The following is a 15,024-nucleotide window of genomic DNA, read 5'->3' as shown; positions in this document are numbered from 1 at the left end:
GAATCATTGACCTGCATCTGGGAATTCAAAGGCCTTGTTAACTGTGCTGCTTATAACTCTGATTTAAAAGGTGTTTGTCAGTTGTCCTATGAGTCTTCAGAGATCTAATTTTGCAATGAAGTTTTTTGGCAGTTGTAATGTAACCTGATAGACTGTGTGTTTTTTTTTGTTATTTTTCCCCCCCCTCTCCTGCTGGTAATAGCTCACCTTAACTGATCACTCTCATTATAGCGTGTATGGTAACACCCATTGTTTCATGTTCTCTGTGTATATAAAATCGTCCTACTGTATTTTCCACCGCATGCATTCGATGAAGTGGGCTGTAGCCCACGAAAGCTTATGCTCAAATAAATTTGTTAGTCTCTAAGGTGCCACAAGTACTCCTGTTCTTTTTAATGTTGATGCTATCTCTGGGAAAGGTATAGGTGATGGAGACTTTCTGGGAAAGGAATGCATGTGGGTAAAAAATAGAAGCACAGTGGGAGCTCTTCAAGGATTTTTGATCTAGCTAAATTGCAATCTCATCCCTCTTTCAATAGTACCATGCTGTTGATGTACAGACATCTTTTAAAATCACTGCATCTGTACTCATGATAGGACAATGATACCAGCTCTCAAGGTGAGCCACATCTTCTGATCAGGCTTGCCTTGGAAAGCTGATCAGAAGTGCTTTTGTTTTTGTCTCGACACCTGACACCCTCACCTCTTGTCCCAAAATTGGATCTCCTTATGGTCAGCGGGAAGGGAGTGCAGGCCTCTACATGCAATCCCCAAACAGGACATGCTTATGCGGGGATGTCTCACCTCCCGTGCCACCTTAAAATTAGATCTACTGGTGCATCAGTCATTTTGATCTCTAATTCCTCAAGAATTATTTTAAATTTTCCTGCTAAAATAAGCAAGATCTGTTACCTCTGCACTCACTAGTGACCCTACAGGCATAGTTCTCAGTGGAATTGTACTAACTGCTCACTCTCTCTGAGGCAGGACCAGTAAACTCATTTTGTAGTGCGGTGTGGTAAACTCATTGTGTAGTGCAGTAATATGTTCACTCCACCTTCCTCCAGATTAATTGATACATCTAAATTGGTGTCTAATGAAGTGGTTAGCTTCTCATCCCTGATAGTGCCAGTCTACCAACATAAACATGGATTGTTTTTGCAGGGTTATCCAGGATTATTTAAGTGGAGCACCATTTGAAGCTTACCAACAAAGCATCTATTTCTCCCATTTTTTACAGTGGAAATGGTTGGAAAGGTAAGGTATTTTCATATGTAACACTCATTGCAGTAGTACGCAAAAGCTAGCCAACCTGGGGCCCCATTGTACAAATATAGTAAATGACATTCTCTGCCTCAAAGAACATACAGTGTAAAAGACAAGGTGTAATGGGCTGATGAGATGACAAACAAGTGGAGCTGTAGTAGACGTATTAATAATTAAAGCATCTGTTTAATGACCTCAAAGCATTTTACATTTAACTACTCTAAACTTTTAAAAATCTTTCTATGTGTTTGTATAGTGCAAACCCCAACGGGGTTCTGAGCTTGATTGGTGCCTTGGGTGCTATTCTAATACAATTATATTAATCCTTACAGACAACTGTACGGTCAGATAATTAGCTGGTTTTACAGGTGGGTTAATTGAGGCACAGGTTAAGTGACTTGCCCAACCAAGATTTTTAAAAGAGGGGCCTATGTTTAGGATCCTATATCCATATTTTAAGCCATTAAATAAGTGGCCTGAATTTTTTCAGAAGAGCTGTCACCTAGAAGCTCCAGGGAGGTCAGTGGCAGTTGCTGAATGTCAAAAGTACTGAACAATCAAGCCTGCTCCTTTAGGCTCCTAGGTGCCTAACCATAATTTTCACTGTAGGCTTCTATTACTGGAAAAACCTTAAGCAAGCTAGACATAGATGCAGGAGGAAAACTAGGAAACTTTTATTCAGACCACTAGACCAAATACCTCTGAAACATAGAACAAGCAAGGTGGTAAAAATTGTATTGGCTTCAGTGGGAACAGAATTGAGTCAGTGGTGAACACTTGAAAATCCCAGCTTGAAATATTGTCTCCTCACAAACCATGCATGAGAAGAACAACCAACATGCATGGCGGTGGGGTGGCATAGATCCTAAATTTTTGTTCATTCTGCTTGTAGTGACTGCTTGCTGCCCACAAGGGGGAGCTAGTGTCCATGAGCAAAAGCACCTTTCCTTTGGTATTCAGTTTCTATTCTAATCCTTTCATCCGCTCAGCTGAAGGAAAGGCATTGGGTAGTCTGGTGGTCATGGAAGTTATATAGGAAAAGAGGGAAGAAACAGAAACAAACAGGGCTCTGAAAGAAAAACAAAAAAAATATAATTGGAAGTGAGACCAGTAATTATTCCATTCTGTCAATTAGGCAACCAGTAACCAAGAACACATTTAGACATTACCGAGTACTAGGCAAAGGAGGATTTGGAGAGGTGAGTACTGTGAGAACTCTACTTGTGTTTGCAACTCCTTGAACACGGGGAAAAGGTGACTTACACTCTTCGTTCTTTGAATAAATAACAGATTTGATTAGATCATTTGTAATTTGCCAATTTACCAAACCGAACAGGCAGCATTTTTACTTTTAAACACTTGCACCTAACAAGACGGTTTGTGTAGCAATTCTTTTTTCACGGTTGTTACAAAAAAAACCCCCCAAAACAAACAACCCAGTGTGTCCACCCATGAAACAGTTTAGTTGATTCTCTTGTATTTTACTTGTCCTCTGGCTCCAGAGGGGGGTTTGAAAAGAGAAAACTGTTTTTGTTCCAGTATTAAAATCTGATACATCTGACATATCTTTCCTCTTTCCATTAGGTATGTGCTTGCCAAGTGCGGGCAACAGGAAAAATGTATGCTTGTAAAAAGCTAGAAAAAAAGAGAATAAAGAAGAGAAAAGGAGAATCGATGGCATTAAATGAAAAAAGAATTTTAGAAAAAGTGAATAGTAGATTTGTAGTAAGTATATATTTCTGGCCTTGTGAAATATACAAGTTTGTCTCTCATAGGCCTGTCTTTATTCATATCTCTTCCAGTGGCAGCTGGTCAGCAATACTCTTCCATAATTAAAATCTGCTCAACTGTGCTTAATAGTCCAGTTACACAATTATCTTTGCAATGTTACCCTGTACATTTTAGGTCTGCGTGGGATGTATGTGTTATTTCTGGCCTATCAGTTTTGTCTAGTCTACAGCCAAGGTGCTTTGTCTTATGTTAATGTATATAATTCTGGTAAATTTCTCCCTATTTAAAAGAGGGCCAGACTGTGATCTGAATGATGAATGTGATCCTAGTTTTGCTGCAGCCAATGGTTGCTAATATGGCCACTCAATTTAGTAATGTTCTCCTTAGTCTTATTGCTCCACACCTCTCCCCAAATCTATACTTGCTTCTTCTGAATCCTACTGCTATTCCTGAGCAACTTGGGAGGTTAGACCTTTATTTTGACTTTCATTGGAATCATGGTTTCCATTATATCAGTTTTTTCCCCAACAAAAATACACAACTTTTAACTTCTTAAGACTTTTGAATGCTGTGGGTAAATAGTATGGTAAGTGGAGGAATACTGAGAGGTCATAATGGAGAGCTGCAGAGTTCAACCATAGACTGCATGGGAACCAGGAGGTCAATGACAACACAGTGGTGGTACAATATACTATACTAGTGAGAACTATAATTCCCCGAAGGTCTATAAGATCACCTATTTAAGTTTTTAAATGTATATATTTGTTTCTTATATCTGTAGCTATTTCAATCACATTCATCACTATAATGCCATATACATGCTAAGAGAATTATGAAAAGTAGCTGCTCTACAGCAATTTTGATGTCAGAAAGTTCTCACTGCCTATGCAATACAGTTGAAAGGGAGGTGAATTGAAAAGCTGTGTTGGGTATAAAATAAAAAGTATGAGTGCTGATGGTTTTTAACTCAACATCATTTCCATGTCTCAACTCTTTCACCATGACATTTCCCAATAAATTATGACCAACTCACAGCCCTGATCACTAAATAACAGATGTGATGGCCTAAAATACAAGGAATACATATGTTAAGAAAACTGTTTTTCCAGCTAGGATCATCTATCTTTATTAGTGAATTGCTATTATTTAAAGATTAGCTATCCATAAATGTCTAGTTAAAATCCATTAATAGATGTATTTTGTTTTATGTTTCAGAGAGAGTTGTAAAGCGCTTGAGCTTCTAAGTTTTTGCTTTTATAGATTCTGCATAGGAGAAGATAAACTTTATTCTAAACAAACATAGAATTCTGGTAGCTTAGAGAAGGGAAACCATGCTAGCCAAAGAAATCTCATTAGCATCTTAAGCCATGCGTAAATAGATTCCTATAAAGGATAATATTTTTTCACCTGTGAAGACAAGGCTCACAATCCACAATCATTTTCCTGCAAGTATAAGTTATAAGGCTGCACTAGATATTAAAACTGAAACTTTATTTGATCTTGCTACATCTACCTATACCGTAACACTCTTCCCTGTATGAAAGTTTTAAAATGCTAATGTGACTTTAATTCATATAATCCTAGGACTGGAAGGGACCTCAAGAGGTCATCTAGTCCAGTCCCCTGCACTCATGGCAGGACTAAGTATTCTCTAGATCATCCCTGAGAGATGTTTGTCTAACCTGTTCTCAAAAATCTCCAATGATGGAGATTCCACAACCTCCCTGGGCAATTTATTCCAGTGCTCAGCCACCCTGACAGTTAACAAGTTTTTCCTAATGTCCAACCTAAACCTTCCTTGCTGCAATTTAAGCTCATTGCTTCTTGTCCTATCCTCAGCGGTTAAGAAGAACAATTTTTCTCCTTCTTCCTTGTAACAACCTTTTATGTACTTGAAAACCTTTATGATGTACCCTCTCAGTCTTCTCTTTTCCAGACTAAACAAACCCAATTTTTTCAATCTTCCCTCATAGGTCATGTTTTCTAGATCTTTAATCATTTTTGTTGCTCTTCTCTTGGCTTTCTCCAATTTGTCCACACCTTTCCTGAAATGTGGTGCCCAGAACTGGATACAATACTCCAGTTGGGGCCTAATCAGCGCAGAGTAAAGCAGAAGAATTACTTTTCGTGTCTTGTTTACAACACTCCTGCTAATACATCCCAGAATGATGTTCACTTTTTTTGCAATAGTGTTACACTGTTGACCCATAGTTAGCTTGTGGTCCACTATGACCCCCAGATCCCTTTCCGCAGTACTCCTTCCTACACAGTCATTTCCCATTTTGTATGTGTGCAATTGATTGTTCCTTCCTAAATGGAGTATTTTGCATTTGTCCTTATTGAATTTCATCCTATTTACTTCAGACCATTTCGTCCAGATCATTTTGAATTATAATCCTATCCTCCAAAGCACTTGCAACTCCTCCCTCCCAGCTTGGTATTGTCCGCAAACTTTCAGTGTACTCTCTGTGCCATCATCTAAATCATTGATGAAGATATTCAACAGAACCGGACTCAGAATTGATCCCTGTGGGACCCCCTCATTATGCCCTTCCAGCATGACTGTGAACCACTGATAACTACTCTCTGGGAACAGTTTTCCAACCAGTTATGCACCCACCTTATAGTAGCTCCATCTAGGTTGCATTTCCCTAATTTGTTTCTGAGAAGGTCATGGGAGACAGTATCTACCGCTTCTCCCTGCCCCCATCCACAAGGTTTGTTACCCTGTCAAAGAAAGGTGTCGGGTTGGTTTGACACAATTTGTTCTTGACAAATCCATGCTGACTATTACTTATCACCGTATTATCTTCTAGATGTTTGCAAATTGATTGCTTAACTAATTGCTCCATTATCTTCCTGGGTACAGAAGTTAAGCTGACTGGTCTGTAATTCTCTGGGTTGTCCTTATGTCCCTTTTTTTATAGATTGGCACTACATTTGCCCTTTTCCAGTCTTCTGGAATCTCTCCCATCTTCCATGACTTTTCAAAGATAAGTATTATCTAGATCATCCTTGAGAGGTGTTTGTCAAACCTGCTCTTAAAAATTCTCCAATGATGGAGATTCCAATTGTGTAACATCACTTCAAAAGAATAAAAGTAATCTTACTCTAGCTCTCCCTGTGCAATGTGGTTGCTAAAAGAGTAGATGTGATCCTTGGACCTCTAGGGTAGGGACGTATCAAGTTGAAGTAGGGAGGCAATATTACCATGTTATGTGGCATGACCGAGACCATTACTGGCTGGGTGGATTGATTTAAATTACTTTGATTTTTAAATCACCAATTTTAATCATGATTTTAATTAGAAATCAAGAAAGCTTGTTTTAATTAATGATTTAAATCTTGTTTTGCATTTGTACTACTTTGAACTTTCTTTAGGGAAACAACTTCCTCTTGGCCACTCAGGATGAGGATGCAAAGGATTTAGCTTAATTAGGTGGCAGCTGTATTAATTTATGTGGGATTACTCAGCAATAAATCATACAGTTCAGGTCTTCATTCTTTCCTCTATTTCCATCTATTTGGGACTTCCCTTTCCCAGCCTGGTCCCAGGCTATTGCTGGGACCCTGCTGCCTGCCCCTCATGTGAAAGTTAAGGGAGGCTGGGAAAAGGGAGGGTTGATTCCCCACTGTATCAGACTTTAGAAGCCCCAGGCTTCTTTACAGGAGACCTTCCCTTAAATCCCCTTCCAGCTCTGGTTTATCAGCTAATTGGACCCTGGACACTTGCTCCCTACTAAGATGTGACATCTTGACCTAACCTTCTTACCTATTCCACTGGGTCCCTAATGAGCTTTGGGGAAGGTGGGAAAAAAACCCAGCCCGCCTGGGCCAATCTGGCAGTGAGAGGAAAATTTCCTTCTCAGCCCCAAAAGAAAAAAATGGGACTAGCACAGTGTGCCCAGTACCTCATAAGACTGGGTCCTAATTCCATGGGTGGGAGGATGGGTGCTGTTTGGTGGCTAGAGCATTAATCCGGGCTATTGAGTCATTCTTATACTGGTGCTTTTTTCTCTCTCTGTCTAGCCCAATTACTATTCAGTTGTTTATCCAAAGTACAACAGCTTCAATAGGAGAGACTGAGGGTGAGCCTCATCAGAATATCCTGTAGCCCAGTGGTTAGGGCACTCACTTGAGAGGTAGCAGATCTCTGTTCAAATCCCTTCTCCTCAGATGTAGGGGTGACTTGAACCGGAGCGCTCCCACATCCCTGCTTGGACTAAAAGTTATAAGGGAGGTGCTCCTCTTTCTTTTCCTCTATCCTCTTTCCCCCTGGCTTCTTGCAAAAAAAGGCCTTAGGTGCTTCCCTTCAGGAGAGGATTCACAGCTTAGAATCACAGATATAGGCACCCTCCGACAGTCCTGACTTAGGTGCCTATCTCTGTGAGAGTGGCAGGGCTTAGCACACACCCCTCTCACCAGCATCTCACATTTGCTAGCTTAGGCAGCTCCCCACCTAGCAGGCTGACTTTTGTGAATCGTAGTCTAAGGCACTTTTCTCTCCCCATTCATTGTACTGGGAGCCTGGATGCCTAACTCAGGCTTTGTGGATTGCAGTGTTGTTCCTGTGTTGTTTCTAGGTGCCTAAGACCCTTTGTGAATCTAGCTTTAGATCTGTGGAGACCCATCATATGCATATGCGGCCCACAAAGTGTTACCTAGGCTGCAGGTTGAGAACCACAGTACCCAGCGCCCTCTGCCCAGAGTCCCCTCCACAGAGTGGGGCCAGGAGCAAAGTGCTGGATGCAGGGCAGGCGGCAGGGACCCTGACCCCACTACGCAGGGCCGGGGGACAGTGCAGGGTTGGGGACTCTGCTGCTGTGCGGGGTCGGGAGGGCAGCCCAGAGCCCACAGCCTGGACCCCGACCTTGGTGTGGTGCTGTGTAGGGCAGGCAGGAGCCTGCAGCCTGGACCTTGAGCCTACCATGCAGAGCCAGAAAGCAGCCAGCGGGCTGGCTGGGCCACAGCTGTGTGCTAATTGGGCCACGTGCGGCCTGCATGTTGAGAACCACTGCTTTACATATGTACACATGTATTTAAGAAAGTATAATGCTTTAACATACATTTATGCAAATTCTTAATTGTGATTTTTTTTTACATTTTTATTATGTTAGAATAGTGAATGCCACCTTTCTGTTTTTATTAGATGACCTCTTTTACTCATTTGTGTCAAGATGGACATTGGAATTCAATTGAAATTGCACAGAGCCAACATTTAAAAGTGTGGTTTGCTTTTGTTTTTTTATGTTTAGGTGAACAGTTAGCGTGCAGTAGACTGGGGTATAAATCTACAGTCCTCCAATGTGTCATGCACTAACTGCCGTCGTGCACCTGATGCTGTGTGCTAAAAGTTCCCTAGATATTTATATCTAGATAAATAAAACTACCTTAAATATGTTGGAAAATTAACTTATTACAGGGATGGCCAAACTTTCTGACCCCCCCCCCCCGCCCCCACCCCGAGCCACATATGACAATCTTCAGAAGTTGGAGAGCCGGGGCGTGCCTGCTGGGGCTTGGGGCTTCTGTCCCACTGGAGGTACCTGCCGGGGCTCGGGGCTTCAGCTGCCCACTGCTGAAGCCCTGAGCCCTGGCTGGGGTTTCCTGTGGGACTGAAGCCCCGACAATCCCCTTCCCACTGGGCAGAAGCCCATACCCCACCACCCTACTGCAAGGCAGAGGATCCAAGTTCCCCCTCCCTTTCCCAAGTCTGGTAGGTGGAGAATGATGGGGGCATTGGGAGCTCCGCGAGCCGCACTTTAACTCTAAAAGAGCTGCATGCGGCTCCCAAGCCACAGTTTGACCACCCCTGTTATATTAAATGAAATATTTACAGTAGTTTAGTGAATTGACTGTTTCTGATCACAATGGGCCAGCTTTCAAAGGTATTTAGGTGCCTAAAAACTTAGCTGCGTAGTGGGCTTTTCAAAAGTGCCTAAACTGGGGGAGGTGCACAACTACTATTGAAATCAATGGACATTAGGCAGGTAATCTGTTCAGAGACTTTTGAAGATTTCATCAGGTATTAAATATCTCTTTGAAAATTTGACCACATATCCATCAAGTTTTTAGAAGTAATAGATTTCATCCTCTCCCACCTGATTTTTGTTTATAGGTTGGAAGAGGAAAACAAGCTTTCCTGCTTCATCATCTCTCAGTTGGTTACTTGACTTCAAAGGAAATAGTACAAATAAAGAAAACATTCTCTCTGCACCTACTAGCTAAACTGAAACCAAAAATAATTAAGGCAAAAGCTTTTCTACACAAGAGAAACTGAAAGAACTTGCATTTGGAAAAGTGTAAATATCCAGATTCACTTCCATTGTAAAGACTGAAAATAATACAAATACTTACTTAATGCAGGCTGAGTTGACCTCAGAAGTTAAAGGTTTTCTCTGTGTATAACTAAAGGAGGGCTCATTAATGCAGTATATTTTTTTATTTGAATAGATTATATTAAGTTTAGACCTTAAGAGAGAGTGTCATTTCAAATATAATTTTAAACAGCTTTATTTTTAAAAAAGAAATTAATTTCATTTTAAACAAATCCAATTTTCAAATTAAAAAATATTTTTTATCGACTCTGATTATGTCCAGTCTGGTCTCAACACTTTTTAAAAACTATGTTGGCAAACTGGAAAAAAAAATTAAAAAGCAGCCTTAAAATGAGAGATTAAAGAAGCTCAATCAGTTTAGTTTATCCAAGAAAAGGTTTTAAAGGTAATTTGATCACATTTTAAAAGTATCTACATGGGGAAAAAATTGCTCCTTAATTTAGTAGAGCAGGTATAATATAATGGCTGGAAACTGAAGCTAGACAACTTTCAGACTAGAAATAAGGTGCACATTTTTAAGTAAGCATAATTTACTGTTAGAACAGTTTACCTGGGGATGTGATAGATTCTCCATCTTTTGACAAGAATAAATTCTTTCAAAAATATATGCTTTTGCTCAAACAGATGTTATTGGATTTGATACAAGAATCACAGGAAAAATTCTATGGTGTTTTTTATGCCGGAGAGTAGATTAGATAATGTTCCCTCTGCCTTTAATCTATTAATATTGACTCTCTTTCCATTCTGTGACCAATGCTAATCCCATCTGTTCATAGTAATGAGCATTTAGCTACCTATAAAAGCTAAAATGTTCAAGTCCTTTAAAATGAAGGCCAGTTAACTTTAAAGACTAACTCATGCATCATAGAATTTGTCAATATAGAATCCTGAAAAATTGATAAGGGTAGCCACCATTCTATCTGTCTCTGAGAAATAAAATATGTAATATTGATCTCCCTCTCATGGGATTTATACGTGAAAGAATTAGAGGGTAGTTCCAACTTCATTTCACTTGGGAGTTGCATTTGTCTAGTGGGAATAGCAGAGCACCGTAAAGACCTGTCTACATTGCAGATATAAGGTTATAACATGACTGACTCTGCATTTGACTTTTGCCCTTATTTGACACACTATTTCTAATATGTGGTTGTATCACATGTCAACTCTGCTTACAGTCAGGGCTAGAATGGGATTATCAGGCTGCAACTTGGTTCTAACCTAGTTTATCTGTTGCATAGCTGTATCAGCCTAACCATCTGTACCTCTGTTAGCCAGTCACCTTATTGCCCAGGTTTTTGTATAGGAAGACATCTCAAAGTTTATTTGCTTCATGTGCAAAACAATCTTCTGTCTTGCTGCACCCTGAGGAACTAAGGAATAGCTGAGTTCCCAAACATGCACTAACATCAACACGTATAGCACATGGGCAGGATGAGGAATATGAATGAGACACAGTTTTGATAGGAAAATTGCCACTGCACATGTACATTGAATAGGATCCAGTTTAAAACTGCCTTCTGCATTTTTAAATATTTCCACAGACTTGCTTCACACACAGGCTATGTCTAGGCTAGAGATTTTACTGCAAGTTAATCAACTGCCAGTTATCTCTACTTGCTTAACACCTTTGTAAATGCTAATCAAGACCCACCGAATTCTAGGGTAAGCCACAGTGTTCTGTTTACTGGAACAAATATTTGTGGTGTCAAGTCATTTAATTGCCAGTTAACTTGAGTACCAGCCTCAGCAAGAATTCTAGTCTAGAAATAGCCACAGGGTGTCTCTCTAGTTTTACCTCTTTTCACACAATCTTGCCATAGATACTAGGCTTCCTTCTTCAGTTCTGTGGTCTGGAACAACATCCCTATATTTCTTCATCTCATCAACTTTTTATCTCTGGAAAGATCTCTGAAAGCACATAATCTCTTCTTGTTTGTGGCTCTTAGGGTCTGTCTACACTGCAATTAGACACGTGCAGCTGGCCTGTGCCAGTTGACTCAGGCTTGCAGGGCTCGGGCCACAAGGCTGTTTCATTGTAGCGTAGACTTCTGGGTTCAGGTTGGAGCCCAGGCTCTAGGACTCCCCACCTTGCAGGGTCTTTGAGCCTGGACTCCAGCCTGAACCTGGAAGTCTACACTGCAATGAAACAGCCTTGCAGTGAAAGCCCCATGAGCCTGAGTCAGCTGGCACAGGCCAGCTGCGGTTTTTAATTGCAGTGTAGACATACCTTAAGTGTCTGGGTATTGGCTTTATAACTGAGTGTTTCACTTTTATTTACCATACTGTCCATACCTCGCTTCTTGGACAATGTATGATGTGTGTTTCTGTTTGTACTGAATTTAAGCAAACATTTTGAGATGTATTTTGTATGCAGGATGTTATACAGACTCCTGTGGCTGTTCTGATGTAGCTTTTTTCCACTTTGTATTTTTATTTTGTTTGTCTCCTCTCCCCCTCTGGCTTTTTCACTTCTCTGCCTGCCCTGCTGGTGCCTCATTCTGGATACTGTGCCTCCAGCTAACCAATGAGAGGAGATACTATGCTTGGCTTTGTGCAGCTCTTCATTTCACGGTTAAAGGGTGCTGTTATCAAGAAAGGAAATTACTACTCTAGCCACTAGAGTAAGGGACTTGAAGTTGGGCATTCTGGGTTATATACTTTGGTCTGTCATTGACTCTGTCGGACTTGGGGCAATTTACAGCTCTCTGTGCTTCTCTAAGTCTCACTTTTTGGAAACAGTGATTACTCATTTCTGAGTGTACATGGAAAGGTATTCTGTGTGCAAGTTATTATCTTCATCCATATGGACTGAAAACTGAAGAGCACTGCCAATAAGAGATCCAGTGTCTGGGTGGTGTTTCAGGGGGCATAAGCCATTCTCCTATACAAGTTTTTATCATACTGTGGTATTGGTCTTGGCTGATGATCAGCTTGGATTCTTTTGCCCCAGAATTAACAATGGTGATTGTTTGGGGTTTTCTCCATACTCTCTGGAAAATTTAAAATGGCTGGTTGTCCAAAACATAACATTAGCAGAGTTAACCTATTGCCTAATTAGTTGATTATAAAAGTACTATCTACTGACTGAATTAGAAAGAAGGGATGAAATTGGGGGTCATGAATGAACCAACAAGTATTTTTTGTCTTTAGGTTAGTTTATCCTACACCTATGAGACTAAAGATGCCCTTTGTTTAGTATTAACCATTATGAATGGAGGGGATTTGAAGTTTCACATTTACAACATGGGAAATCCTGGCTTTGATGAAGAAAGGGCTGTTTTCTATGCTGCAGAGCTCTGCTGCGGCTTGGAGGACTTACACAGAGAGAGAATTGTTTACAGGTAAGTGTTAACTGCAATAATGTATGTCTTGAAACTTGTCAACTCTGCATGTTTGCATATAGGATTAAATTGACTTTTCTTGCTTCAAAGCTGTTAAGTTATTTTGTATACCTATTTCTGTGTGCTAATGATCTATTAGTTCCATTGAATTGTGCATTTTTTTTTTTCTGACTGTGGTGGGAATTGGAATTGGAAATTGGAAATGCTGTTTCCTAATCCCTCTTCTGTTAAAATTCTTATCCAAAAAGTCTGTATACACTTAAAATAAGCATCAATCCATGGTTGACTATTATAAAATAATGGAAGAATTCTCCCTGGAAAATGATGCGTGTCAGGGACATAACAATATTCAGATGTAGAGAGAGGAGATCCCTGCAAGTACAAATTCAGTGGTGGGGAATGCTGTACAACTGGGGAATGCCACTTACCATGGCACCCATCTGAAATATCTCTCATATAATTCCTAGGCCAGGCTCTGTCTCACACAAAACATTGTTTTTATTAAATTAACTGAACCATCAAGATGTGCACATACCATAACTGAATAACCATGTGACTTTATTGCTATGATCTGTGTCTGTCATTAACCTCTGCTGTACTTCAGATGTGCTGCAATGAATGAGGATAAACTCAGTTGTAAACACTTTGGGTCAAGGTTCTTACTTCTTTATTTGTTCTGTAAAGCACCTAGTATAACCTGGGATTGTGAATGTGTGCATAAAACTATAAAAAAGGGGGCTCTTTTCCTCATAGATAAAATGTTGGGAAAGGGGAAGACATTGATACATGCAAAGGTCAAATGACTTGCCCAAGGTATTACAGGAAGTCAATGGCAGAGTCAGAGATAAAATCCAGGTCTTTCAGACTTGTGGCTTCACTACAAAATCATCCTTCTTCCCTTAATATTACTTTTAATTTGAAAGTACTTCAACTTACTTTCTTTAATAGTATATAACTATTGATGTTTCTTCCATACTGGGTTAGTAGTTTATCCTAACAACGAATAGGCTTTTCTATTGTCTATATCTATACTAGTGTGTTTCTCAGTTAATTAAGCAGCAGTCTGTCAATTATTCATAAACAGCATTTGAATCCTTTTCCTTTTTTAAATGGTTTGAGTGAAAAGAGCATTTATGGAAGTGGATGACAATTGCAATAGGTTTCATTTGATGCTGAGCAAGTTTTAAATTAAATGGTAATAAGTCACCAGGACCAAATGGTATTCTCTGAAGAGTTCTGAAGGAACTCATGCATGTAATTGAACTACTAACTGTGGTATGTACCCTATTACTTAAATCAGCTTTGTGTACCAGATGACTGGAGGGTAACTAATGCAACACTGATTTTTTTAAAAAGGTTTGAGATGCAATCCTGGCAGTTACAGGCTAGTAAGCCTAACTTCATTGCCAGACAAACTGGTTGAAATGATCATAATGAACAGAATTATCAGACACATATTAACATGATATTTTGAGAAAGAGGCATGTAAAGAGAAATTATGCCTCACAAGTTCATGAGAATTCTTTCAGGGTATTGGTAAACATGTGAACAAGGTGATCCAGTTGATATAGTGTAATTGGAGTTTCAGAAAGCCTTTGACAAGGTCCCACATCAAAGGCTCTTAAGCAAAATAAGTAATCATGGCTAATAGGAAAGGTTCTTTCATGGATAAGTTTCAGAGTAACAGCCGTGTTAGTCTGTATTCGTAAAAAGAAAAAAGAAAAGGAGTACTTGTGGCACCTTAGAGACTAACCAGTTTATTTGAGCATGAGCTTTCGTGAGCTACAGCTCACTTCATCGGATGCATAGCATATCGTGGAAACTGCAGAAGACATTATATACACACAGAGACCATGAAACAAAACTTCCTCCCACCCCACTGTCCTGCTGGTAACAGCTTATCTAAAGTGATCATCAGGGAGGGCCATTTCCAGCACAAATCCAGGTTCTCTCACCCTTCCCCCCCCCCCCCCAAAGACACACATACAAACTCACTCTCCTGCTGGTAATAGCCCATCCCTCTTTGAAACCTCTCTTTATAATGCGCATGATAATCAAGGTGGGTCATTTCCAGCACTAATCCAGGTTTTCTCACCCCCCCCCCACACACCCCCCTCCTTGATTATCATGCGCATTATAAAGAGAGGTTTCAAAGAGGGATGGGCTATTACCAGCAGGAGAGTGAGTTTGTATGTGTGTCTTTGGGGGGGGGGGGGGGAAGGGTGAGAGAACCTGGATTTGTGCTGGAAATGGCCCTCCCTGATGATCACTTTAGATAAGCTGTTACCAGCAGGACAGTGAGGTGGGAGGAAGTTTTTGTTTCATGGTCTGTGTGTATATAATGTCTT

At 40.3% G+C, this 15,024-nt stretch overlaps 1 protein-coding gene across 1 annotated transcript in view; it reads left to right on the top strand.

Annotated features, from left to right (window-relative positions):
• Window positions 1-15,024, top strand: part of GRK4 (G protein-coupled receptor kinase 4) — a 73,549-nt gene that overhangs the window by 37,182 nt on the left and 21,343 nt on the right. Inside the window, exons 6-9 of the mRNA XM_074951778.1 lie at window positions 1,165-1,257; window positions 2,402-2,465; window positions 2,851-2,991; window positions 12,486-12,676. Of these exons, the coding sequence (XP_074807879.1) occupies window positions 1,165-1,257; window positions 2,402-2,465; window positions 2,851-2,991; window positions 12,486-12,676 (489 nt within the window). The remainder of the gene's footprint in view (window positions 1-1,164; window positions 1,258-2,401; window positions 2,466-2,850; window positions 2,992-12,485; window positions 12,677-15,024) is intronic.

Source organism: Natator depressus, chromosome 4, assembly GCF_965152275.1.
Source record: "Natator depressus isolate rNatDep1 chromosome 4, rNatDep2.hap1, whole genome shotgun sequence".
Classification (NCBI taxonomy): domain Eukaryota; kingdom Metazoa; phylum Chordata; order Testudines; family Cheloniidae; genus Natator; species Natator depressus.
Note: the sequence above shows the minus strand (reverse complement) of the source record. Positions and strands in the feature narration are given on the sequence as shown.